The following is a 27523-nucleotide window of genomic DNA, read 5'->3' as shown; positions in this document are numbered from 1 at the left end:
ATGTATGAATATTATATAGATATAGAAAAAGTGTCTGTGCCTTCAATTGTAATTTTTATAAAAGTATATTTCATAAAATGCTACAGAAAAATTTTAATGACGAAAAAATGTTTGATAGATCACTTAATGCCACATTTATACAATTTTCTAACATTTACAATAGTGTATGGATGACAAATTCCATTCACTTAATAAAAATTAGTAAATTATGTATTTTACAATACAGTCACAAGATTTGCAGAATCTGGAAACAGCATGTGATAGTTGATAACAGGCACATATGCTGCTACTATCACTCTTCCTAAAAGAATAAATATAAAAAATTAATAAATACTAAATCAAATACATTTTTTATTCATTATTATTGTAGTATTATTTAACTGTAGCAGCTTCATGCTATTTTTTCTAATAGGCTAAATTAATTGAAAGATAATTAGCTTTGAATGGTAGTGAGATAAATAGATTGGAGGATCATACATCCAAAATTGTTTAAGCTCTTTTCTTCTTGAAGGGGGTAGATAAAGAATGTATGCTTTTTTTTCATTTGTTTAAATAATGAATAAATGCAGATATTTAATTTCTTAAAACTTTTACAATAATCATGACATTTTCCCCCATCATAAATTAAGAGAAAGTTAACTGTTATACCAGAAAATGAACAAATGCCTCCTTGAAAACACTAAATAACTTCTATTTTTAATTTAATCAATCATTATCTTTTTTTTTTTTTTTCTAATGAAGAAAGGCTTTTACAAAGCATATGCTTTACACATTTGGTGGGAGAAAGATAACGATTACAAAATTAAGTTCAATACTAAATGGCATTTTTTTATTCAGAAAACAGCATTTAATTATATTTATTATTTTCTTTATTTCAAGCTGTAATAAGTTATTTAACTTACCTGCAAAATATCTTCCATGCAGAGCAGTAACCGTTGCTGCAGCAACAGTAAGGTTGGGACATTTAACGTACACATTTCCTTCAGGTGAGTTTTTATCTACATAAACGTGAAGAGCTCCACCATGATTTCTGCATTCATCAATAACATCATTTCTTATCTCTTCATCCCAATTAGGTCCAACTTCCCTGGAGGAAATAAAACATTATTTCTTAATTTCAGTGAAAATTAGTTGATACTGAGTCTAATTTAAAATGAAATCTATAACTTAAATTTGTATTATATTAGTAAATAAGTCTAAATGCAATCTATTGTTATTGAATATGAATATAGTTTGAAACATTTTACTTAAAAGTAAAAAGGAGAATCAATATACATTTTTATTATTACTTTTCACTTGAGGCAAGACTGTCTTAATTATTTGAAAGGTTTATGCAATGGGAAAATATGGTATTCATTCATATTGATAATTTTATGTTCAATTTTCAAAATGGTATAAAGACTTCAAAAATCTCAAGAGTTATATTCCAAATATTATATTAAAAAAATCACTTGAAATATGTGTTAGTCTGTCATTATTACAGTTCAGGAAAAGAATCTTCAGAAAATTTTAATAAAGCAGATGCAGCTAGTAAAATATCTATTATTTATATCTGGCATATATCTTATGGTGTAGCAAGCAAGTATACAGACACAGGAAGATAAATTACATAGCTATAAGAAGTGGTGCATTTTACCAGTGAATTAAATACATCTTTTAAAAACAATTTCTGATTTATGTTTCTATTTTAACTATTTACATAATTATCTAGATTTTGAATACTGAATTCAAAATAAAGGATAAAAGTAATTATTTACAATGTTCTTAAATACATTTCAAAAACAAGATGTAAAATGGTAATTTAACCCTCTGAATTCCTTTGCACTTTGAAATGCAATTCTTTTAAAATCCAAAGTATAAAAGTATAAACGATAGAAGATGAGCATTTCCCTCCCCCTTCTTGCAGTCAAGAGTTCATTTGCAGCGTGGGAAGAGTACTCGTATCACCCTATTCCTGTGGTCAAATTACTGCTGAAGAATAAGGGGTTGTATACAAAATTTAATAACACTTCATAATTTTACCTAAAGATTTTCCAGGCGTTCCGTTTTTTTTACCGCTGTATTTGATTATAATTTATTAATTATAGAAAGATGCATTTGAAGTTGAAATATAACATTGAAATAGTATATTTGCCTATTCATTAAAATCACTGCTGCATCAGAAAATTTAATCATTCAGGTATTCTCTTTTTTTTTTTTTTCATTTTAAGAGTTATTGATATAAATAACTTACTGTAAGTACTTACAAAAACTCTTAAAATTTTAATTATGTATTAATTAAATCCCAAAGCAATTGTTTGCATTTATTTATTACAATATAAAGAGAATAATGTTGAAAACTTATTAAGATATATGTAGATTCCTATCTAAGAAATAACTTCATTAACAATGTAAATTTTGAAAATTTAACAAAATTTATTAATTTAAAATGGCAGAATAGTAACACAGGGCAAATATTATTTTATGGAAAGAATATTATTTTTTTGGTCGATATATACCAATTAAAATTTTGCAGGTATACTGCCAAAATTATCCAAATCAAAACATCTCCTTTCCCTTCCAAACGACTCTGCTTACTCACAATAGCTGTTAAATACTAAAATATGCATACAAAAAGGTCCGATTTTATGAATACAGTAATCAAATTCTGAATTTCTAAACAAAGAGAATGTTTGCTAGCATTTTTTAAAATTATGTTTTTTTATTTAAGCAACGTGCAAAATATACAATATCAGCCAATTTTCAAAATTCTTTAAGGAAGAAATATTTAATTTGTTATTTCATAATTAAAAATGTTTCAAGAACTGGTATGAGTGAGATTGAGCTTTGAAATATAATTAATACTGTTTTAAACACAGTTTTCTGAAACAATAAGCATTTTAATTCATTTATTTTTTTTTTCATTTATTATTTTTATATACTTTCCGATATTTGTAAATTATGGATTGGGCCTGAAAGTTGGTCAAATTTCGAAATGGAAATAATTTTATTTACTATCAAATTTGATGTTATCTATTTTCGGAAACTTCAATATCATCTTCATTAACAGAATCATTTTCTAACAAAGTAGAAATATTTTCTTCTTGAAAAGAGTTTGAAGTCTCAAATCCAGCATCTTCCTCATCACTTATATCAAATCAGATTCATCTGAATCTTCAAAGAGTATTTATTAATTTCTTTTTGAGTTAAAACTTTACGATAACCCGGCATTTTAGCAAGAGATTTTAGTAGCTGGCGAGCAGAAAGCGTACTGTAAATTAAGCATCTGCCCTCAAACACTTTCTCGAGACACCAATCAGCAGTGACAGTGGGAACGGAAGCAACCACTGTCAAAAAGACAAAGTTGCCCTGCACTGTTTTACGACCCTGATGAGAAAAGGGGAAGAAAATAAACAGGTGGCATTTCGTCCGTTCTGTGGATGTCTGAATGTACATTGGAAGTCAGAAGGTTAATAACATGAATTTTTAAAAAAACAATTGTTCAATGATAAACAGAGAAAAACAAATCATATGAATTTAAAAGGATGTTAACTTTTGAAAAACAAATGCATAATTACAAGAATTTGATTATAATAAATTTATATATATATATATATATGAATAAAGTCTATGGTTGGCTATTATAGTATTAAAAATCTAACAACTCTTCATCTCTGGAATCGTGCACAAAATATCTACAATTGAAGAATGTTTAAAAGGAAGAGTAATATTTATAAGGGTGAAGTTTATACTTACTTGGCTGGATCAAACATGTTCGATAACACAAAACACTGAGTAGCGACAGAAGCTGGTTGACTCGGAGTAGTGGATGAAGTATTTGATTGAGAAGTGAGTTGAAGAGCTTTAACTGCAGCCTGAGGCAATTCAAAACCAGTTCCTGTAGTTAAAAGATTACAACAGAACATGTAACATAAAAACAGAATATGTAAAATGCTTATTAGCTCATTCTACAGTTTAGTTAAATCCTGAGTCTTAAAATTGTGAGTTATAGGAAAACATTGCAGATAAAATTTCAAATATATTCTACCATTTTTGAAAATTATATTAAAATAACTACTTTATTTAAATATATATATATATATATATATATATAAACAAATATATAATGAAATTTCATATATAATTTAATATGTTGTTTCTCTTTTTATATGATTCTTACAATATTTATGGTTTTCTGTAGCTTCAGTGTGTTGAATTTTTTTTTTCTATGTTTGATGTATTTTTTCAAAATTTTATAAAATTATTCAAATTTCTACATATTTGGCCTGATCCCCAATTCAAATACATGGAATTCTACAATATAATCACTGATAACTCAATAAATGGAAAAACAAAAGTTGCATCAATGGTAATGACAAAACTTATACCTTGTACTATAGGAAAAATCTGTGAAATTTAATAACTTTATTAGACAGTTTTATTACACAACATCATTTAACTGACATTTCAAGTCAGACATTGTTTAATCTATCAAGAATTTTTTTAAATTTGGAATTATATTCAGAACTATTTAACCAGGTGAAATGACACATCACATACTTTTTTTTAGTGTTCTCACTTTGTTTTACACAGAAGTTTTTAATGTTCCATAACTTAAATTCAAGTCATGCAGCATTCATAAATAAATGGTTTTAAAGATAGTTTAAAACTTTCCAGAAATGTCATCAGAAAACATAAACAGTTTTAAATTTAGAGATAAAAATGAAATCGTTTGTTTAAATATTAACTAATAGCTTTTCAAAGTAAAAACATGGCTGCATGGCAATATTAAAAATCTAATAAAATATTTAATTTCCTGTATGCAACAACTGTTTCTTCAAAAATTAAAATATTAATAATAGAAGACAGAAAACAAACTTTCGAAATAAATTTGCTTAATACTTAGTATTATTTATAGATTTCAAAAACTATTTTTATAAAAAAAACTATATCGTATTGACAAGTTAATTTAAAATCACAACTTAATAATGCAAACAATTCCTACAATTATATAAGTATATTTTTAAAAGACAAATGCAATGCTTTCCTGCGTCAGTTTATGTTTTTATTATTAAGCACAAATTAAATTTATGCAAAAACAATTCAAATGGCACCCTCCTCTTACCTTCAGCTAACTTTGCCATTAGCTGTAACCGGCCAGTAGCACCAAGATCTATTCCAGCCCTGTCCATTTCTTCAGTGTCTAAAAAGGATGGACCTTGAACAAGATCAGTACGGTCAGTGACTGTCCCAACTTTCATAGGTCTACCAGCAAGTTCAAAGCCATTTAGTTGATCTAAAGCTTTTTTAGCACTTTCTGAATCATGAAACTGCAAAGCATAAAGAAATTATTAAGTTTAAATTACAAATGATATTATAAATATATATTTATATTGATGGACTAAAAGTTTTATCAAAATCAATAATTATATTAAAATGCAAAAAAATATAAATATAACCATATTTCAAATATTTTATGCATTCTACGGAGATTGGAGAAATTTATATCTTGAGAAATATTAGCTAATGTAATATATATTACTATTCTTAACTAAAAGAATAGTAATATATAGAAAGAAATAATGGCCAAATCATAGCATCTTATTGCCTGGCCTACATTTAATCTGAAACAGCTTGGAAAAAAATATGACACGATGAGAAATGCTGGAGCATGTAGTTGAGAAATTGTGCATTCTGAATATTTGTATTTACAAAATTAAAGCTTTATCTAAATTCAACAAAATGCTTGGCCAATGTCTATGAAAATGTATGAAATTTACCATATTTATATATTGTTAGTTTTCTTGCATAACATGATAACTACTGAAGCAGTGATCTATCTGCAAGCCCTATTAAAGCAATAAGCAACACAATAATGCCTAAATTCTCATTTTCCACTTATAACTTTGTGCTGAGAATATTCCATAGTCTTTGTTCTTTCTCATATCATCTTAATGAATTATGTGTAAATCACCATTCATTCTTTCTAATCTTCTATAAGTTGACACTGTTTTGAACACTCTTGCTTTGAAATATCCATTTGATCTATCATGTGATGTATAAATTTTAAATATGCCACTGTAATATTACTCTACTTCTACTGTTTTATATAAAAGATACAAATTTATAAATTATATTTCCTAATCCCCAACAGTAACTTTTGAAAGCATTTTTTTTTTGGGGGGGGGGAGAGAGAATTGACACTATTATAAGAGGGGTTCTGTTTTATCACTCCTCATATATTTATTGCATCACTTATAAATACATTTAGCTTTACTATATTAGTTGTTGCTCTTTTACAACTTCTTATGGCGATGTTTTTCTTCGTGGATGTAACATAAATGTGGAATACTATCACATTTCTTTTATCTTTTGAAGTCAATAGCATTGTTTACTTGGAACTGAAGCCAATGTCTTCATCTTACGTAAATTTTGGAATTTCTTAAAATTTTATTTCAAATAAAATTTCCAATTATTGCATAAACCAAAAGAATACTTATATAATAATAATCATATGAATGTATGGTATGCTGCAGTTTCAGGGTTTGATTCCTTTAAGTTTTGTATAGTTGTAAAACTATTTTTGTATTTATTGAAGGAATAATTCTGACTAATTATTCAGTAACGAATCTGCTGTAATATTTCAAATAGTTAGTGTACAAAAGATACTAGTATATGGATCCTCCACTGGTAAAAAATATGAACATTCCAATTTGTAGGTATTTGATCATTGAAAATTCACTCACAACTTAAACATTAAAATCAATTTACTAAACAATAACTCTTTCTAGGCACAAATCTTCCCATGTATTTACTAAAGATATATTGCACAAAAATTGCTAATTTTCTATGCCTGTATATCTTGTGCATTTGTATCCAAAAATATTTGTCTCTTGAATAATTCCGCAAAGTAAGAGATCTAAAAGATTTTTTTTTCTATTGGCAAGTATTCTTTAAGACACAGAAGCAATAATATTCTTAATTGCAATATTTTATTAGATTTGCATATCTTTTAAATAATACAGTTTGAATATCCCAAATTGACCCTTTTGGTAAATGTTTTTTTTTTTTTTTTAATTTTACCATTTGCATATTGATTAATCTCATCAGTTAATTTCTAAGTAATTTCATTGTTTAAGAATGATTTGAAATAATCAGTAGGTAATTTTAAATAGTTATGTAAAAGAAACTGGAAAAAAAGTGAAATTTGAAAAAAGAAAAAATACATGATACACTTTTAAAAAAGCTATACAGATGTTCTTTCTTTCAGACTGAAAAAAAGAGATATTTTAACTCAGATTATGCATTAAACATATTTTTAATACTTTTAAAGGACATCTGTATAGCATATGCTAAAATAAATAAATCAATAAAATATTTAACAAATTATTACACTTGAAGCAAATACTCAAATGAAAATATCACTTATAGTACTTAGCTGAATGATTATAATAAAACATAGCACATAATTACTACAAATTATTAATGTTCGAAATTTAAAAAAAAAAGTCTTTTAAATATTTGAATTACTTACGGTTACAAAACCATAACCTTTGGATTTGCCAGTTTCAGCATCTTTCAAAAGCTCAATTTTGTCAATCTAAAAAATAAAAATTTAAAATGAAAATGAATGAAACCTAACACGATTAAACAGCAAAGAATTTCAATGTATTTCCAAATAAAACATTGATAATGATCAGTTTTTAGTTTTATTTTTATAAGTGCTTGTGCTATAACAATATTTCAACACAAAATATATCTACATAATGATTAAAAAAAGGAATAAATATACTTTTAATCTGCTCCTTAATCATGATCCTTGTCATTCAGTTGAAAATTTCAAACAATTCTTCCAAATATGTTGGAAGATGTATGTGTGTGGGGGGGGGGATGAAATCTCGAATTAGAGCTATTATTATATTGGTGCGTTCATTCCACTCTGAATAAAGTTTGAATATTTTTATCAATTGTTGTCTTAAAAATTAATTATGAGAGCAACATATATGAAAAATGCACAAAAAATGTATTTTAATTTGTAATAATAGCAATTAAGAAATGCAACCTATTTAAATAAATTTTGATTATTGATTATTTATTACTTTTTTAAACACAAATTATATTATGAATATTTAGCCAAAAGAATTTGCTCAGTCAATTTTTCTAATTTATATAATTAGATCTTCTGACCCAAATGTCATAAGCAGAGGACTCATTTCCTATTGGGCACACTAGTAGGATTAGGTGACTCCCCAACCTTGACAATCTTCTGTGCCAAACAAGATATGTTACATCTAATTCATAATTTTAAACTTAATGCAATTTTAAAATTCCAATAATATTGTTACGTTAAAAAATTCTTTAAAAAATGATAGTAAGCACACACAGAAAGCATCTTTTATCCAGCATCAAGAGGACAGTTTAAAAAATATTTCTAGAACTGGAAATTTTGTCATGCAAAACTGATCTATTTTTAATAGTATTATTATCTATCTACCACAATTAAGTACAAAATACTGAAAATTGCACATATTATTTACAACTAAAGTACATGCAAATTATTTTAAATTTTAGAAAAACCAAATTAAATAACATATTTGAAACTACTATATATATATATAATAAAATGAAAGTTGTACATTTCTTACAGCAATATTATACAATTTCAAATGTAACCCTGCATATAAGTAACTCATTCAAGAATCAAAAATTCACTATGTATATATAAAATAAATATTATAATATGATGTGCCAACAGAGATGAACATAACTCAATAATTTTTAAGAAAATCTGCAACCTTTGATTTACTACCTTGCACATAACTTTCCAAGTTTATGAATCGCCATTATTACCTCTCTTCTCTATTTTTATAAAATGTTTCATTATTCAGTCAGCAGCAACAGAAAAAGTCTATCTTCACTTAAGTTTGTACCTACATATCAATATCTCATTACATATATAATTTTTTTAAAAAACGTTTTTAAATCTTTAGATTCAAATTTATTCCTCCAAAAGTTCACTATTTTGATACTGCCAGTTAATTTTTTACATGTTACAAAAGATTTTACTGTATGCATACAAAAAGTTAAGTAAAATCTCTCACATAAAAATGGAGCAATAATACATATATATTATAGAGAAAGAGAATTAAATTTTTAACATATTAACACTGCTACTTAAAAGCTTACTTTTCCAAAAGGCTCAAAAATTCCTTTTAGCATTTCTTCTGTGATGTTAAAATGAAGTGATCCAACATAAAGTCTCATTGGGCCAACATTACCCCTTTGGGCACTCATGGCACTGGCAGCAGCTCTATTTTTCTCTGCTTGAGTAAGTTGTACTATAATTGGAACACCTAAAAGTTTTTTTGATGTATATCCCATTGCCTGCAAAAATGACAAATGAAAAATTAAAAGTGGTAATAATAACTGTAAGTCAAATGGAGAAAAATTTATTATTTGAAAAGTTTATGACTGATTTTATGCAAATTAAAGTTAACATTGAACCAAAAATAGTTACATAATTTTATCTTATAAAAAAAAGCTGTGTTTTTATATATCGAATATGCAACATACTTTTTATGAAAACAGAATTATGAATTTAAATTAGCAAAAAAGTTAATTTAATTAGTTAGGATAGAAACCTGTGATTGCATCAGTCATTATATAAATTTTTAAGTAATAGCATCAGCCTTCTGCATGAAAATATGGGAATATCTAGGATAGTGCATTTTTTAAGGCAGCAACTTGGAACAGACAGCATGATTTAAGCATGAAAATTACTTATAATTATACAACTAGCAATAATTAGAAACATTAATTTCTGTTACTCAAAATATGGGTATAAAAATTGAACAAGTTTAAGCATTGCATTAGTTTTGTGGAAGTGTATAATTGTCAAAATAAATTTTCATAAATAAAATTCAAGAAGCAAACTACAAAACAAAATAGCTAGAAACTTTAAAAAAAATTAAAATATTTAAAATATATAAAAAATGAAAATTCACCAAATCATGCATCACTTACTAAGGAAACAGAATACGTGTCTTGAAATTCAACATAAGCTATTCCTTTTGAACGCCTTGTCTTATTGTCCATAATAATTCTTACATCCTGTACCTATAAAAAGAATTTATTTCTTGAAAAGGAATTAAATAACAACACAATTTGTAAATCTTAAAAGATTTTTCATTACTAACTAAAAACAAATAAATAGTAAAGGCTGGAAATTCACTTTAACAATAGCAACAAAGAAATCCTAGAAATGTGTTCCTTTTTACAATACTTAAACATTTATATTCATAAAATTTTATTTCTATGAAAATGCCAAATTCTAACACAATTTTTTTTATACATAATGAACAAAATGTTTTTTAAAGAAATGAAAAATTTTATTTACTATTCTAAATAATACAAATTTTAAGAAATAGAAATATTATTGGTGCCCTTATAAAGCCATCATTAAAATTTTGAGTACTAAAAACCAACAAAAAGCACTCAGTTAACTAATATAAATAATATAAATGGAATGGAAAATGTAAATAATATTATACTCACCTTCCCAACAGGCGAAAAAAATTCTTCAAGGTCACGAGGCCTAACTCTCTGAGATAACTGCATACAAAACACAGTTCTCATATCTCTTTCTTCAGGAGTCAAGTCAGGATTTCTGGTTGAAAAAAAGAAAGAGATTTTTTAAATCTTTAAAAGTACAGTTTTTTTCTTTAAAAGAAAATAAAAATTCCAGCGTACTACTATTTTAATTTTTAAATAATAATAACATTTGTAAGCAAACATCACAAAACAAGCAACGAAAAAAAAATTTCTAACTCTTAAATGATAACTAAGTGAGCATATTTATAAAGAATACATGTAATATTTAGTAAAATTTCAAACAAATTATAGAACATGTATTTTCTAGAAACAATTTGTATCACAAGTTTTTAGATATATTGCAATTTGGAGATTGAGGTAGGTATGCAGTTGTTTTTAAAATATGGTTAACTATACAAAAATTATAATTTAATAAATATAACTGAATACATCAAGTCATTCCTACACTGAAATATAAAAAACAACCCTAAAAGCTATTTAGATAATTCCGTTTGAATTATAAATTAATGACCCAAATATTTTATTTTATCCATGTCTCTATCAATAGAATTAAATTACTTTCCCTTTTTGAAAACATATATCCTTTATAAGAATCAAACTAGTTTAACACTTGATGGAAAGATTTTAAAGTTTTGAGATTTTGAATAGTGATTTTTATTAAGTGTAATTTTTCTCTCTCAATTTACCATAAAAACGAAAAACTCTTTCAAACCCTATAATAATTAATGATTTTTAAAAAAACAATCTTCAAATAATTTCAGTATGAAAATTCTTCCCTATTATTATAGAAATTCTGCCACATAAATATTAGCTTCAAAAAGATCTTGTGCAAATTATTCTTGATCTCAATTTTATGATAAAAACTTTACTTCTACATGAAAATCAATAACTAGTATCTCAAAACAATTAAAATATTATGCAGATTCATTTTTAAATAATGGAGGCTTAAACACATTTCTTAAATATTTTTCAATTTTGTGGTAAAAAAAACTGGCAACACTGATGTAAGGAATGATGTTCTTTAAAATATTTTCTCGTGTCTATTTTATAATCAAATAAAAATGCCACAATTATATTAATATTTTCTGTTTTCATTTCTATATATATATCCTAACAGATATTTTAATATGCTTTTTATTATTCTAGCAGATATTAAGTTTAAATTATACTTTCATATTATATTTTCAGCTGCTAAAAAAAATTGAGCGTGGTAAAAATATTCAGTTTGAAGAGGTACAGTCAATGATCAAATTTTTAATAATTAAATTATTTTTAAATAAATTTAAGGTTATTAATTATACCATTATATATGAAACTTTTTACTTACTTGTGCAAGCGTGCAGGCTTTGCAAATTCATCTGAAGAGTCATTCCTAAACAGATTAAACGTTTATATTTAAAAATGAGTATTTTCTTCACAGAAACAAATAATAATAATTTTTAAAAAAAACACAAAATTTTCAACAAACACTTAATAAATAATTTCAAAAAATTTAACCATATAATGTAGAATTCTTTATCCTGTTAATTAAATAATATTTTAATTTAATAATTTAATTAAATAATTCCTTATCATTTAAAAAAATAATCCATTAAAGGCAAAAAAATATACATTACTTTTCAGGTAATTAATTTTATAAAATTTTATTATTTATTTATTAAAGAAGAATTTATTTATGAAAGATTAAAGAATTAATAAATAAATTTATTTATTTATTAAAGTAAATAAATAAATTTATTATTTATTTATTAAAGTATTATTTAATCAAATTGCATTTAATTCTTATTAATAATGAAATTCAAAGCAATAATTCTGACTCCCATATCCCATACATAATGTGGTAAAGCCATGAATCATACATAATATAATAAAATATTCAATTAAAGAGCAAGCTTAACAACTTCCTTTTGTCTATGCTTTTTTTTAATAGCAATATGTTACAAGATTCTGCATAAAAATATTCAAATAGAATTCAAATTAGATCAAGAAAAATATTTTAATATCCATTTTTCACACACACACACACAATGCTACAATTTTTAAAATGCGATTTTAAAGGATGAAATATATCTATACTTATAATAAAGCTCAATGTGTGTGTGTGTGTGTGTGTTGGCGCTCTACAGGCCAGACCGTTTGACATACAGCTACCAAATTTGGTACATGTATACCTTGGAGGTTGGGAATGTGCACCTGGGGTTTCTTTTTTCGAATTTTTAATTAGAATTTTAATTATTAATTAAAAACTAACTTTCCCGCCAAAAAAATCTTCCATTTTCCCCACCGCCAACTTTTCCGCCAAAAAAATCTTCCATTATCCCCAGCGCCAAACGAGAAAGGCTTCAGTTTTTTTTTCTCCCAACAGTAATGAGGCTAGGGTTAAAATTTTTCGGCGGATTATTTCAATCGGTTCTGTTTATTTTCTTAATGTCTGATGCATTTAAAATTAAACATTGTTAATGAATCAATCTTTCAGATTCATTCTGAAGTACTTTTGAATTAAAATAAAACAGAATAAAGGAAATTAAAAATTTCTAATCCGCATAGCGTTACCCCAACTGGCGTAGAAAAAATCAATCACGTATTTGCGTTACGTAACCGGAGAAGAAAATTCACGCATGCGCATTCTGTTCTGATTGTTGCCATGACAACGTTATCAATGGATGATTTAAATTATTTTTGGGTTAGTTGCATGCTTTTGTAAGTAAATTGTATTTATGTTAGTTATATATTTTTTGTATATGCTTATAGTTTTAAGTACATCGTTTTTTAAGTAGTTTTTTTAAAACCTGTTTTCAACCGTTTATTTTAAACGATTTGTTTTATTTTCTTAGTGTTTGATGCATTTAAATTTAAAGATTGTTAATTAATCGATCTGCTCATAATGAATCTAAGAAAAATTTGTTGACCAACTCTTGAGATATTACATAAATTTAAAAAGATATTCTTTAGTGCCCATAAAGTTTAAACGCTGAGTGACTCTATTTTCAGTAATCAGATTATAAAAAAATGCTTTGTTTCAGTAAAAAATATTATAATATTAATTGAAGATAAATTCTTTCCACTTTAATTTAAAGCATAAATTCTACGGGTGCTAACAGAAAATGAGAGAAATACATATTACGTTATGACTGAAGGCCTTTATAATATTATGAATGAATTATATGATAATCAAAATTTGAAGTTTTAAAATATTTTGATGAAGAAGCTATTAAAGTAGAAATTGCATAAAATATTTAATTATTAAAATTTTAAAGAACATTAAGATTGGCGAACCGGCTGGTCGCCAAAGGCGGCTAGTATGTATATAATGTAAAAAAGACTTTACTATAAAATATTGTAATAAATTAAACAAATTAAAATGCCTTATTGCTTCTATTTGTAATTAAAATAAAATTACCAGCTTGATGATTTTTTTCCAAATAATTTTTTAATTTTGTAGCTTTTTGAAAAATTATAGGGCACCATACAATTTTTAAAGACTATTAATAAAATCATCAAAATAAAAAATGAATAATCATGTTAAAGACAATGAGGTGAGTAAAGGAAAGTGTCTGATAGCAGATGGAATATTATTTTACAATGATGCCATAAAAAATAGTTAAGGGAAAAGTAGAAATTCTAAAATAAAATTATCTGTCACTAAACCTTGTTAAACTTTGCATAATAGTTAAATGAATGTATGGAAAAGTGTTAATAATTTTGAAGTACTAAAAAATATAAATAGTAAAATTATCCTTCACTTTACCTCCATTAGTGATAAGTGACAGCATCATTACTACACAATTTATGATATTATTGATAGATTTTGATTTTTTTTTTTAAAAAAAGCATTTATTTTAAAGAAATTTCTTAACTAATTAACATTTCTTGGTAAAAATATTTTCTAAATGTAAATTATTTGCAATATGTCATTCAATTAATAAATTTATAAATATAGTCAGACTGTAAATCTTCCAAAAATATTTTATTTATATTTTATATCATTGAAAGATAACAATAAAAAGAATTTTTAAAAAAAAGACTTATTATATTACCCTTTTGAGTCCTTTTTCGGAGATGGTGATCGATTTTTTGGTCTACTGCTGGAATTTTTCTTTTCCCGACTTCTGGACCTATAGAAACCAAAATTCGCTTTATAGAAGGTTCTTCAAAAATGAACATATCTGAATAAATATAAAGATGTTTTAATAATAAGTTCTATTAAAAAGAATAAGATGAGAAGAAATTATATTTAAAACATAAATAGATAGTCTTATATAATATTAACATGAGATTAAATAGATTATGTGTAATTCTTGAGAATATACATTGCCCAAACCTTGGATAATATTTATAATTGGGACATTTATTTTAATATTTAATAAGTACCATATAAAGTTTGAATACAATCTAATAAACATATTCCTATTAGCAACCAACCATTCATATTTTAATAAAAATATTTAAAATGTGAGACAAACTTTCCAACACTACAACAGAAAAAAATTTCACTATTCAATAATTAATTTAGTATGAATTGATCATAAAAAAGTTCTAATTTACTTCTCTCAAAATATTTGCTATTCCAAATAACATAAATCTCACATTTTTAATTAAAAAAAAAATCTCAACAATAAACTAATCAAAAAAAGTAGTAATCACAATAGTTTTTTATTTTATTTTAATACCTCAATTCAATTCATTTATATTTTAAAGCAAATAAAACCATGGTTGGTTAAAAAATCAATATTATCCTTTAAACATAAATTTTTTACATATATCACAATAAGACAAAACTTTAATGTAAATTCTAATTTATTTCAAGTTCAAAAGATATTATATAGGTATTAAATATTTATAAATAAAATGACAAGAAAACAACCACAATTTTAAATGTTTAGAGGAGTAAAGTCAAGAAATTACAAAAAAAAAAAACCAATTAAAAAATGAAAAAGATTAAATGAATTCTTTTTTTTTACAACATTCTTTAAAATCATTCACAAAGTAATCCATTCATGTAATTATTAGCAAAGCAATTAAAGCAAATTAATTTTGAAAAACATTATTAAAAATTCTACACAATTATCTTAGAACTTTATTTTAATTTTTTTTCTTCTTTTTGTAATTTTTAATTAAAGAAATTGAAAAATGTTACTTAAGTTATTTAAAAATTTGATTAAAATATTATAAGAACTTGTTTTCTATTAAAAGTTACTACATAGCTCCAGCAAAATAAATTGAGAAATTACCATACAATTAAAAAATCAGAAAAAAAAAAAAAAGAACTTGTATCCAGACATATTCAGGGCCTTTTTAACAAACATGAGAATCTCAACATATAATAATTTGATGCTCCATCAGAATCCAGAACTAGGAATCAGAGTACTATAATTTAATGAAAATACCTATACTATACTAAACAACTGACATGCAAAAAAACACCTATTCTCTAATTAATGCTTCACAATCTTGTCAATTAATGCCTTTTCTAAATTAAAACTAGCCAGCTTCCAACCACCCTGATATTTTAAGAAATAATATTATATGAAATATTCATACACTAGCTCTATATTAATGTTTTTTAAGTGATATATATATTTATATAACATATCAAAATTGATGGTTATTTGACTATAATCCCAATCTGATTTTCACTTTTAACATAGCCAAAATTACATTTAAATAATTTCAAATATTAAAATGAAATCAATATCATAAATTTTTAGATGTCTTTGGATCATTGACATCCTGGGGCTATAGCTCAATCAGTTAATTATGATAAAATGCCTTAATTATGCTTGCACTTTCCAAAAATAGCCTGCTTTTACATTATTTGCATCACATCAATAAGACAATTGCAGTATAAACTCAATTATCTATGCCTCTATTTCCTGTTTTTCTGTTAACAAAAAAAGAAAAGAAAAATCAATTTGCACACTTTATTTATTAGCAAAATCACAAGAAATTTTCAGAAAAGTGTGTCTAGGTTAGCAAAGTCAATTTTTTTTAAAAATATGAAAACTAGTAAAAAATTATTATCAGAGGTGAAGCTATCTAGAAGTTATTTAGAACATAAATTAAAAACATATTTCCATTTTTAAACATTTTAATAATGATGCGTTTAAAGGAAAATAAAATAATAATATGGAAAATGTCTCCGAAATTTGTATTATGTATTATGCAAAGGGAATATTCTTTGAAGGACGTCTTTATGACTTTTTTGGAAAATAAAAAGAAGGTAGTAAAAATGAGTAATATTCATTAATTCTATAATAAAAAGTTTGGTAACCAATAAAAAAAGTTAATTAATAAATTAATATAAGGAAGTATTCAGACTTTTCATAGTTAAAAAAAAAAAAATCCTGATTTAAAATCTGTGCTCCATTAACTGAATTTCCAAAAATTCAAAATGATTACAATCTCAAACAGCTCAGGAAATTAAGATTCTACTATAACCCATCTAAGAGAAACCATGTGCATAAAATGCAAAAAGAAAAAAAAAGTGCTGCAAATTTGATAGCTTGTTCTCTAATTTATATGTTGCTTTACTTTGATACAAATTTGTTGGCCTTTGATATGTATTTTTTTTAATATATCATGATCAAAATATAAATATAAAATTCAGGAGAGTCTACGATGCTTTAACCCTTTCATTCAGATGGCTCCTTTCAAGCACCATTCTAAGCAGGACATATTTTTATATTTCTTACGTATAATAATTTTTAAAATATAATACCTGTAGAATTTTATGAACTTGCAGATCAAAATTTAAAAAAATTACTTCTTATAGAAATAAAATCCGCCATTATATTCATTGAATAATCCTTTCTAATCCAAAACATCTAGTTACTTCTGAATGCAAAAGGTTTAATAAATGTATGATCTATTTCCATATATATTTAATATATTATGTACAGTATTTTTAAAGAAAAAAAATAGTTTCAGCTTTTATTTAGATGGTGTATATGAAACTAATACTTGGAAATAAAATCTTTAAATAAAAATCTATGATTTCACAGAATCAAATGTCTAATGAATCATAGTTTTAAAATATCACCTAAGTTTATTTAATTCAGAAAGAAAACAATCTATATAAAAAAAAATTTATTTTATTAGAAACATTTCTTCATAAAAGTTATAAAATCTGAGTTAACATTACATTTTATTAGTTTTGTTTAATGAATTATTTTTATTTGCTAAGAAGTAGCATTCAAAGTATTTATTACAAAAATCGACTTAAGTTTTACATCACCTCCTTTAAAGGCTGAAACTGTATTTTAAAATAAGCATTAATGATGCTAAAAGCAAATACATAAATAGATGTTTTAAACAAAGCAACAGCTTAAATGTGAAAATAATGGATGAAAAATTATTGCAATATGGGAAACATGCAGATCAAAATTTTTTTTAATGGAATTTTAAATCTGTTGCAAACCTAAACAACAATTTGGTATAAAGAATAATTTTATTGGTCTGATTCAAAAACACAAAATAACTCGATAAAAATATTGGATTTTTTTTCCTTATTAACACCAATCAAGCACCAATAAAACAAGTAGAGTATAACTTATAATAAATAAAAAAAAAGTTAGATAAAATTTTAAAGAAAAATACAGACCAAAAGAAATTTCAAAAATTATAAGCTGGTTTATTTTATTGATTAATTACTTTAAAATATAGAACAAACACCACGGATTCTGAAATTAATCTACAAGATTTTCTAGAAGTAAATATGTATGAATGTATATTTTCTTTGTTTAATTCTTATGATAACTAAACAAATGTTTAGAACAGAATTTGAAGTATAAAGAAAAGTTCTACTTTACCAATATAAGGATTAAAGTGTGAGACAAGCCATTGAACTTACTTTCACCAACAGAGAAAATCAATGTCATGGTTTTCTTTACAGGAACAATATTATTCTACCATTAAGATATTTGTAAATCTTCCTGCATAGAAACATATTTCCCATGGTCAGATTAGGAACAGCATTTAAAACAAAAGAACATACGAAAAAGTTCTTCCATTAGAGGGAATAAGTTCCGTAGTATTGTTAATGGGTAACAAATTTTTTTTAAAAAAAAGCCCCATATAGAAATAAAAAATATAAATAATTTAATAATGCAATCAACCCTTCAAAATTAACCAATATTAAATAGATTATTTTCTTTTAAAAGTTCTGCTGAGCCGTTCAAATCTAAAACAAAAATTTCTCTTGAATTTAATCATATTTCTGATAAATATCTACCTTTGATCCCTCCCAATTTTAATATAAATATATTTGCATACAAATCTGTTTAACTGATAACAAATTTGGATCTTTTTTTAAAAAATCTTACATAGAGTTCATAGATATATATAAATATAATGACATCACATTTATAATGTTGCAAAAAATTAAGTGTGGGGAATCAGAAATTCATGGGATAATACTATGCAATTCAAAATACTATGAAAGAAAAGCAAACAGAAAATAAAAAATTATTTATATTATAAAGTGTAAAAGATAGCATAGTTTATTTAAAAATTGCTCAAAATATGCAGAATTGAATTTTTATCATATTATGCATGAATTTTTATCATATTAGATTGAAAACAAAATCTTTCCCTCACTAATTTATTATTTTTTATACTGATAAATTATCAACATAATGTAAAGAACTGTCAGTCAGAATCAATTGTCTCAAAAAGAATATGAATTTCAACAAAGTTTAATGATTTTTAAGCATTAGTCACTGATTCATACTTCTGAAAAATTCTAAATCATATTGCATTCAGAATATATTGAGTTATATTCAGAACATTTCAAAAAAAAAAAAAAATTGCAGATGCTACTTGATTAGTGTATTATGAATTTTCCACAATAAGGAGAAAAAAATGTTCTGGAAAGAAGAGCTGTTACAAAAATAAATACAACTACAAAAAAAAGTATTTGGGAATGTAAAAAAAAAAATGAATACTCACTGTCTCTATAATCTATTTACAAGAAGAACTGACAGAAGAAATACAGATATTCATTTTTTAATAGCTATAAACTTCCAATGAAGATTAAAAAATGAATTTTTAGAAATATGTTTTTAGAACTAGCAGGATGGCCAACAAAATTGACTTCCAATATAAACCAAACTAGAAATATTACAAACAAATGAAACTACCAAAAATGTAAAAAAAATCAAGAGATGGATCAACAATTATTTACCCAAATTTGTGAAAAATAATAAGAAGAAAATTAAAAAACTGTGAAGCTAAGTAGTTTGGTTGCATTAAAATATCTCATGAATTTATGATTTGCTATTAGTTTAAAAACTAAATACAAAACTATTTTTCAATTAAATGTCAAAGAAATAAATCTGTAAAATCTACTTCAGAAGAGAATAAATAACTCAAAAGCAAAAACAATTAATAATTGTTTTTATACCTGCTTCGGTGGTCACGACCAAACCGCCTATTACGATATCCCCTATTTCCATTGAATGGACCTCGATAGGAATTCCTGGGAGTATAATTCCGTCTTCTATCCAGACTTCGACTCCTAGGTCTTCTATTTCTTGAAGAATGATCACTACTATTCTTCCTATCTCTTACTTGAGTTGAATCATGTCGATCTGGACTCCGACTACGATCTGTCTTGCTACTCTTCTTGTCATTTTTCACATGATTAGATTCCTTTGATTCCTTGTGAGAGCGTTCCCTTTCACGGCTTTTGCTGCGCTTCTTCTTTTTACTTTTTTTTCTGAAAGAAGTTGAGAAGACTCATTTAGAAATCAATATAAATTCATACATTATCAGCTTCCTAAAAAATCATATTTTTGCAAGAAAGTATATTTTTAAAAATATTAGTTTATAACAGAAATTAATAAAATTCATATATTAACAGTTTTAACAAAATAACACTTTAGAAAAAAAATGTATAAAAAATATTAATTTATATTTAATATGATAACAGTTCTGAAATTTTATAACACAAAATTTCAGTAACAAAATACAGAAAATTTCATACATTATATTAACTTTACTAATATACTTAAAAATATCTAACAAAAAAAAGATTGTATACAATCAACATTTTAACAGACAGTAAGTATATATTATTAGCCTAATTGACTTAAAATTTAACAACAGTTCTGATGTAATTTTTTTAAAAAAATTCACATGTTGACACACAATTAATTATAATTCTAATGCATTTTAAAAATATGTAGGAATGTTTATACATAAAATCACATATCATGTAAGAAAAAAATACTGAGCAATTATAATACAGCAATTTTCCAAATAATTACAATATAAGAATTCATTCCTTGTATGAAATACTTTTAATTGCAAAATTAAAAATGGTACATTGAACTTATCTGCAGAATTTCATAGCATGTAATTTTAACATTTTTACAATATACTACTTTAGTTTTTCACTATAATTGAAAACACAATTATAGACTTCATATCTGAACTGCTCTTATTATTATTCCATAAGATGAATTTGAAAATCTAAGGTAACAAAAATCTATTATGAAATTAAAACTAATCCCACTTGCACCCCTCCAATTAGTCAATACATTTACAATTCTTGAAAATATCAAAAACAAATTCTTCTTTAAAAGAAAATATTTATTTTCATACTCTTTATTTATCAAATTTGAGTAACAGTTCTATTCGACATCTCGCTAGTAAAGTCAGATGTTCACTTTATTAGTTTATTTAGAGAATCCACTTTCAGGAAAATCTATTCCTTGGAAAACTTATTCTAAATGTATCCAGAAATCAATGTGAAATTTATTTATATTTTTTACCAACAGAAATTGATGCCGATGCAAATGCTCTCCACTTATTATTTTAGCAAAGATTCTTGACTAATAGTTTTTAATTTTCATATGGATTCATATGTTCTGAATATTATACAATTAACCTTTTTCAAACAATTTCAACCCTTCCGGTCAAATCATAAGTAAAGATTTTCAAAAGTGGAGCACTTCACATTACAGTTTGTGTGTCAAAACCCATATGTATGGCCCACTGTTAGAAATGTGTTCATCAATATTTTTCAGTTGAAGGTCTTCCAAAACTTTCAAAATATTTTCTGACCCTGCAAAAAATAAAGTTAAACCACTAATTCTGCAAAAATTAAAGCTTTCCAATCATATAAATAATATTGATTGCTACAATCATTCACAATTTGTAAATAAATTTAAAAATAAACAACACTGAACACAGAAAAGAAATGAAATACTGAAAGATATAACAGATTGCACCAATAAAAGAAAATTCATCAAAATAAAAGGAATACAAGCATGTTTACCTTCTTTATATCTAAATTACAAATTAAAACTGAATTCAGTTTCTAGAAGAAAAAGTAAATAAAAGTTAAACTTCTTAAAATATATACATATATACAAAAATATTTAAAAAAAAATTTTACTTTTTATCATGATCTGGTGAAGGAGACCTTTTCTTTTCAGCCTGTGAAAAAGAAATCGAATTTAAGTTTAAATGTGTAACTGCATTAAAAATCCAATAGTATTATACATTTTAATGAAGTTAATTAAAAACTATATGGAATACTGAATACAAAATGAAATATACTTTACTACCGTTTCTAATATTCAACGACAACATAAAATGAAAATTAGCTTGCATACAATTACATTTATCATTACAAACAGGTATATTTAAAAAAAAAATACTTTCACTGTTATATTTGATTTGATTGTATTAATATTTTATTTTGAAACAAACAAAATGGCTATTTTAGGATAAACTTCATAATTTTAAAACTACGATCAGATGATGAGGCCAATATCAAAGTAGAGATTCCTTCTCAAAACTCTCATGCTTCACTAGAGCAAAACATAAGACCCTTAACATCATATTTAATATGTATCAGATCAATATAGACACGACTTTTGATAAAATTTGGGTTTTGAACTTCAAACCCTTTCATTCCATATTCAAGATTTTACCATCAGAATTATCAGAGCTGTACTTAAGTCTCAAGGGAAAAAAACAATAGAGATATATCTAAATATTTATCAAATAAATTCATCTCATAAAAGTGACAATTATAATCAACATTATATTCTGATAATAAAAATATTTCTTTATTATTATTATTATAAATTTCAAGCATGTCAAAAATCTATTTCAAATCCAAACAAATTCTTAAAAAATAAAAGATTGTTAACATAAAATTATTTAAATAACTTTGAAATTTTTACAGTCAAGAAGACACATAAAATACATATAATGATAAAAAGATTATAGATAAAAGGGCATTGTCTTGAACAATGCAAAATCTAGTTTTCTACTTAAAAATATGTGCAAGGATTAAAACTAAGTACCAACAAATTAATGATCATATGTCTCAGTGATGCAATATATATATATATAATAAGTAATCAATCTAAAGTAAGAAATAGTTTGAAAACGAATTATATTATTTTTTTTATATTTGTTATTTTTTTTTTTTCTATTAACTTGATTCTAATACTTTTGTATATATATATACAAAATAATGAATACTTTTTAAAAATTATCCAAAGCATTTATTAAAATGACACTTAATCAATGTTGCTTTTTTAATAATGGTTTTCTTCGTATCTTTACTTACTCAAATGAGTATAATGTTTTTTATATAGAATCAAAAAAAAAAAATTCTTTGTAATGCATTCAGTCTTTAATTAATACATTTTATGTTATTATGTACAAGTTTGATAGTGTTTAGCATAAGAATAAAATGGACATAAGTAGCAAATAAAGGCAAAATATTTAAATCAAAGATCTTTGGAAATAACTTAAACCAGAAATGTTTGTAAAATTTAATAATAAATTTATGAATTATGAGAAAAATATTAAAATAAATTATGGAGAAATAAAAATTGCATTTTGCACTTAAATGTGGAAAAAGATGCAAAAAGCATTCAGTTATACTGCAACTTATTCGTCTTTTTAATTACCTTTCTAAACTAAATGTTAAAGCGAAATTAAATGTATGAAGAAAACAACATAAGTTAGCTAAATAGCTTTTATAAACTGTTTATTTAAAAGAAAAAAAAATTCTGATTGGCCTACAACAAAACAAAACAAAAACATATTTTATAACTGATAAAAATGTCTTTTATGGCCCAACTATTTAAAAAGAGTAAAAAAAATCTAACATAGCTGCCAAAATTTTATTTTTAAAAGATTTTTTTTTTTTTTTTTTTTTTTTTTTGTCTTAAGAGATACAATTTTAATACTCAAAAAAGAAATCTTAGTGACCTTTTCTTAAATCAGCCTTTGCTAAACTTTCTAGAAAAGTATTCTGAAATTCAAATTCATACTAACAAGGCTGATGTTTTTAAATAAAATTACAAAGTTATTGACCTAATTTACTAATAGAAAATCACTGTAGCCCACAGAATGAATAAATAGAGTAAAAAGAGTCAGAATATAGAGTCAAACTTATAAGGAAAAAATTAAAAAGGGATTCAAATGAAAAAAAGCTACAGATTTTTGTTTCAAAAGTTTGTGTGTAAAGTAAAAATTACTCAACCCCAAAAGCTTATTATGTAGTAATGAAAGAAGAATATCATGGACTCAGCAATAAAACATAATGGTTCTATCCTCCACAATTTTAGAACTATCAAAAAGAACATACACATCTTATTAAATATATGTTAATTATAAATAATAAGTTATGTATTATATTTGCATGATATTATATTTGTGCATTTGAACTTAATTTTATATATAGCTAAATTACAATTTTGTAAAAGCATGAAATTCACTCAGAGGTTACACTGAAACTGTTTTCCACTTGAATAGTCTATTATCATAATGAATAATTGCCAACTTTCATCTGAATTGAAAATTTTTCAAAATTATTTTTGTTTCATTTGTCAGGACACAGAATTAATACTTTTACAAAAAGAGAGTAAAATATAAAATCAAAAAAAAAAATTCTAAAAAAACATTAAACAATTACAGTAATTTAAGTATTAGGCTCTTAAACAAAATGACAGGTCCAGTTCATCATGAACTTTTATGAACAAAGTGACAATGATAAGCTGCATTCACTAGAAATTATTGAGAGCTGGTGCTATTTTTATAAAAAGTTTTATTTATGAAAAAACAATTTTAATAATATATAAGTGCCCTTTCAATTCTCCCTCTTAAAACGAAGAAAATTAAATTGTCTGTCTGAGCACAGCCGACAGAAAATAAATTGCAATTCAAAAAATTTAGCTAACCTAATTTCTAAGCATCAGTGACGAAAAAAAAAGTATAAAGGGCAAGGAGAGACTAAGGAAATGTAAAAGTAAAGGATACTCAAAAATATAAACTAATCTAGGGATATAGTGGAAAATAAAAGTTCCGGTACCATAAGCATAGGGGAGGCATAACGAAAATATGCAGTTAATAATAATGAAGAAAAACAGTTCCAGGTACAGTCAGAGTAAATATGTAAATTCTTAGAACTTTGAAAAAAATAATTTATTAGTTTTCTGATAATACAGAAATTTCTTTATCTATTAAGACAAAAATGCTTTCATCAGGCAGCAATAAAGAATTTGTTCATGAGTAACTCGATGAAAGTTTTTTTAAAAAATCACATACTGTAAGTGAAATAATTTTACTAGTATCTCAAAAATCAGCAATCAATTTTGACTAGTTACCCAGTTAATATGTTGTTACTATATCAATATTATTAAAGCAATTACTCCATGCATTGCTCATTTACAAGGCTATATATTATTTAATAGAAAAGAAAAAGAGAAAAACGGAATCACAAAATTAAAATAAAGTTTATACCAATTTACTAATAATAAATTGAAATTTTAATATTTTTTTTTAAATATTGGCAATAACATTTATTAAGTTGTTATAAATATTAATCCTTTTATCTCTTTTCTTAATCATAACTATAAGTAAACAGCAAAGTAAATTCTTCCCCAAATATAAAGGAAACTAATGGCATAATTTTGTTCATCAAAATAATTAATTACATTCAAATCAGCAATTAAATTCAAATCAAAAAATTATAAGAAATTCAATAAACTTTATAGAAAAGTTCTTTTATATATCTTTTCAGAACAAAGCCTTTAATAGGCCTAAATAACAATAAATGCAAAGCATAATACTCTGAGAAATAAATGTACCTGTTTAGCAAAAGAAGCATCCAGTAAAGCCTCTACATCCAATTCGTCATCCATTCTTAACCTAATAAATATACATCACATTTAAAAGTACTTCAACAATTATAAACAAATTATAGAGGATTTGAGAAATGAATTAAATCCCTTGGAACAAACAAAAAATGTTCAAAAAAAGCTTCAATTGTGCAATTAAAAAAATTATATTTATATTTTAAATGGATATATGTTTAATTATGTATATGTAAAGATATGTTTGTGATGTTTAAACAAGCATTTCATATTTAAATTATTTATTAATCAATTTTCTCTTAATGAACATAGTGTTAAAAATTTCACAGGTTATGAGTTTTTAACTTTACTGATTTACACATAAAATGTTTCTGCACTCATGAATATATTTTCTATATTTTGTCAAGTATGTGATTGTTAAAACTTTTTCTTTTTTTATCTACACTTCCATGAAATATATTAGATACCTTGGTCTTCAATTACCTCAATAACTTTTTTAAAGATGAAATTTCTCAATGAAGTTCATTGCATTTATTTTTATAATATACAGACTCTATAAAAAATTTTAATGCAATTTTTTTAACTTACAAAATTATCTATTGCATAAATAAAAAGTATCAGGTTTCTTTGGCAGTTCAATTAAATAAATTCCATATAAAATTGTTATGCAAAAATTATAAAATAAACATAACTAATTATAGCAAAAAGCACAAAATATTTCTACATGTTTGCTGTGACACAACTAAGACAAATGTTTGCAATAAGTCAGAGATAATTGGTTGGAAAACCATATTTAAATAATAAGAAAATAGGACACAATAATTTTAAATTGTTGTTCAGCAAAATGATTATAAAATTTAATAAATTTATTTTCCATACTTATTACTATGAATATAAATTTTTAAAAAAATGTGATATTTAAGCGACAAATTAAATAGATGGTTATCCAAAATTATAATTATGTTATTCAATTACCTTAAGAAAAGAATAAAGCAACACGATTATAATGATCTCTGAATCAACTATCAGGAAGTGATTGTTTACAGAATTTCCCTCTAAACTACAGTTTTAAAAATTATTTTTCTGTAATAACAATGAGTCAATTGTTTTAATTTTTTGAAGGAAAATTCGTTTAGTTAATAAATCTTTCAATAAAACAAGATATATTTATAACAATTCATAATGATGAAATATAACAATTTATTATTTCATCATTTATTTATTTAAAAAAATGGAAATTTCATTTTTAAAAAATCCCAAAATTACTAGCAAACAATAAATATAACAAAAAAGCAAAAAAATTAAATTAATAAAAAAATTATTATTAGTGTTTTTGTGGTAATTATATTTCAATTATAAAATGGATTCGAACAGTTCCTTTGATAATCGTCCTTTAACAAGAGCATTTCATTACTTACTGCGAACGATGAAATATCGGAAGAGTTATATGTTAAATTTTTCAAACTGTAGTTTGTACAGTGAACAAACAATTATATTTTACGTAAAAATTGTTTTAGAAATGCTTTTAAAGAATTGATGTTCTATTATTTCAACTTAAATAATGCGAAGCGAATTACGGAAAAGATTGCAAACAAACATCATTTCATTGTTGCCAATCTTCCAACTTTTATTTTTCATTAACAGAAGAAAAACAATAATTCCTTTTTAAAAATATAATCAAAGAAACAAGTATTTTCGATTCCTTTGTATACTATTTTTATCGAAAAAATTGCTTCTTATTACTGAGCATTACTTTTTATAGTAATGAAATATTTTTTTTTATTTCTAATATTTCTTAAACTGATATTGGC

At 24.5% G+C, this 27523-nt stretch overlaps 1 protein-coding gene across 1 annotated transcript; it reads right to left on the bottom strand.

Annotated features, from left to right (window-relative positions):
• Window positions 1–78: 78 nt before the first annotated feature.
• On the bottom strand, window positions 79–27307 carry LOC129983640 (RNA-binding protein 39-like). Its single transcript, XM_056093186.1, has 14 exons — window positions 27131–27307; window positions 25707–25767; window positions 21989–22029; window positions 19991–20305; window positions 14628–14705; window positions 11918–11962; window positions 10534–10645; window positions 10003–10095; window positions 9166–9363; window positions 7514–7579; window positions 5105–5309; window positions 3736–3877; window positions 903–1087; window positions 79–301 (listed from the first exon to the last, which is right to left on the bottom strand). Exons 2-14 carry the CDS (start codon window positions 25758–25760, stop codon window positions 216–218), a joined length of 1620 nt encoding a protein of 539 aa, XP_055949161.1. The 5' UTR covers window positions 25761–25767; window positions 27131–27307; the 3' UTR covers window positions 79–215.
• Window positions 27308–27523: the final 216 nt, after the last annotated feature.

Source organism: Argiope bruennichi, chromosome 9, assembly GCF_947563725.1.
Source record: "Argiope bruennichi chromosome 9, qqArgBrue1.1, whole genome shotgun sequence".
Classification (NCBI taxonomy): domain Eukaryota; kingdom Metazoa; phylum Arthropoda; class Arachnida; order Araneae; family Araneidae; genus Argiope; species Argiope bruennichi.
The sequence above is the reverse complement of the archived record's forward strand: the minus strand, read 5'-3'. Positions and strand labels throughout refer to the sequence as shown.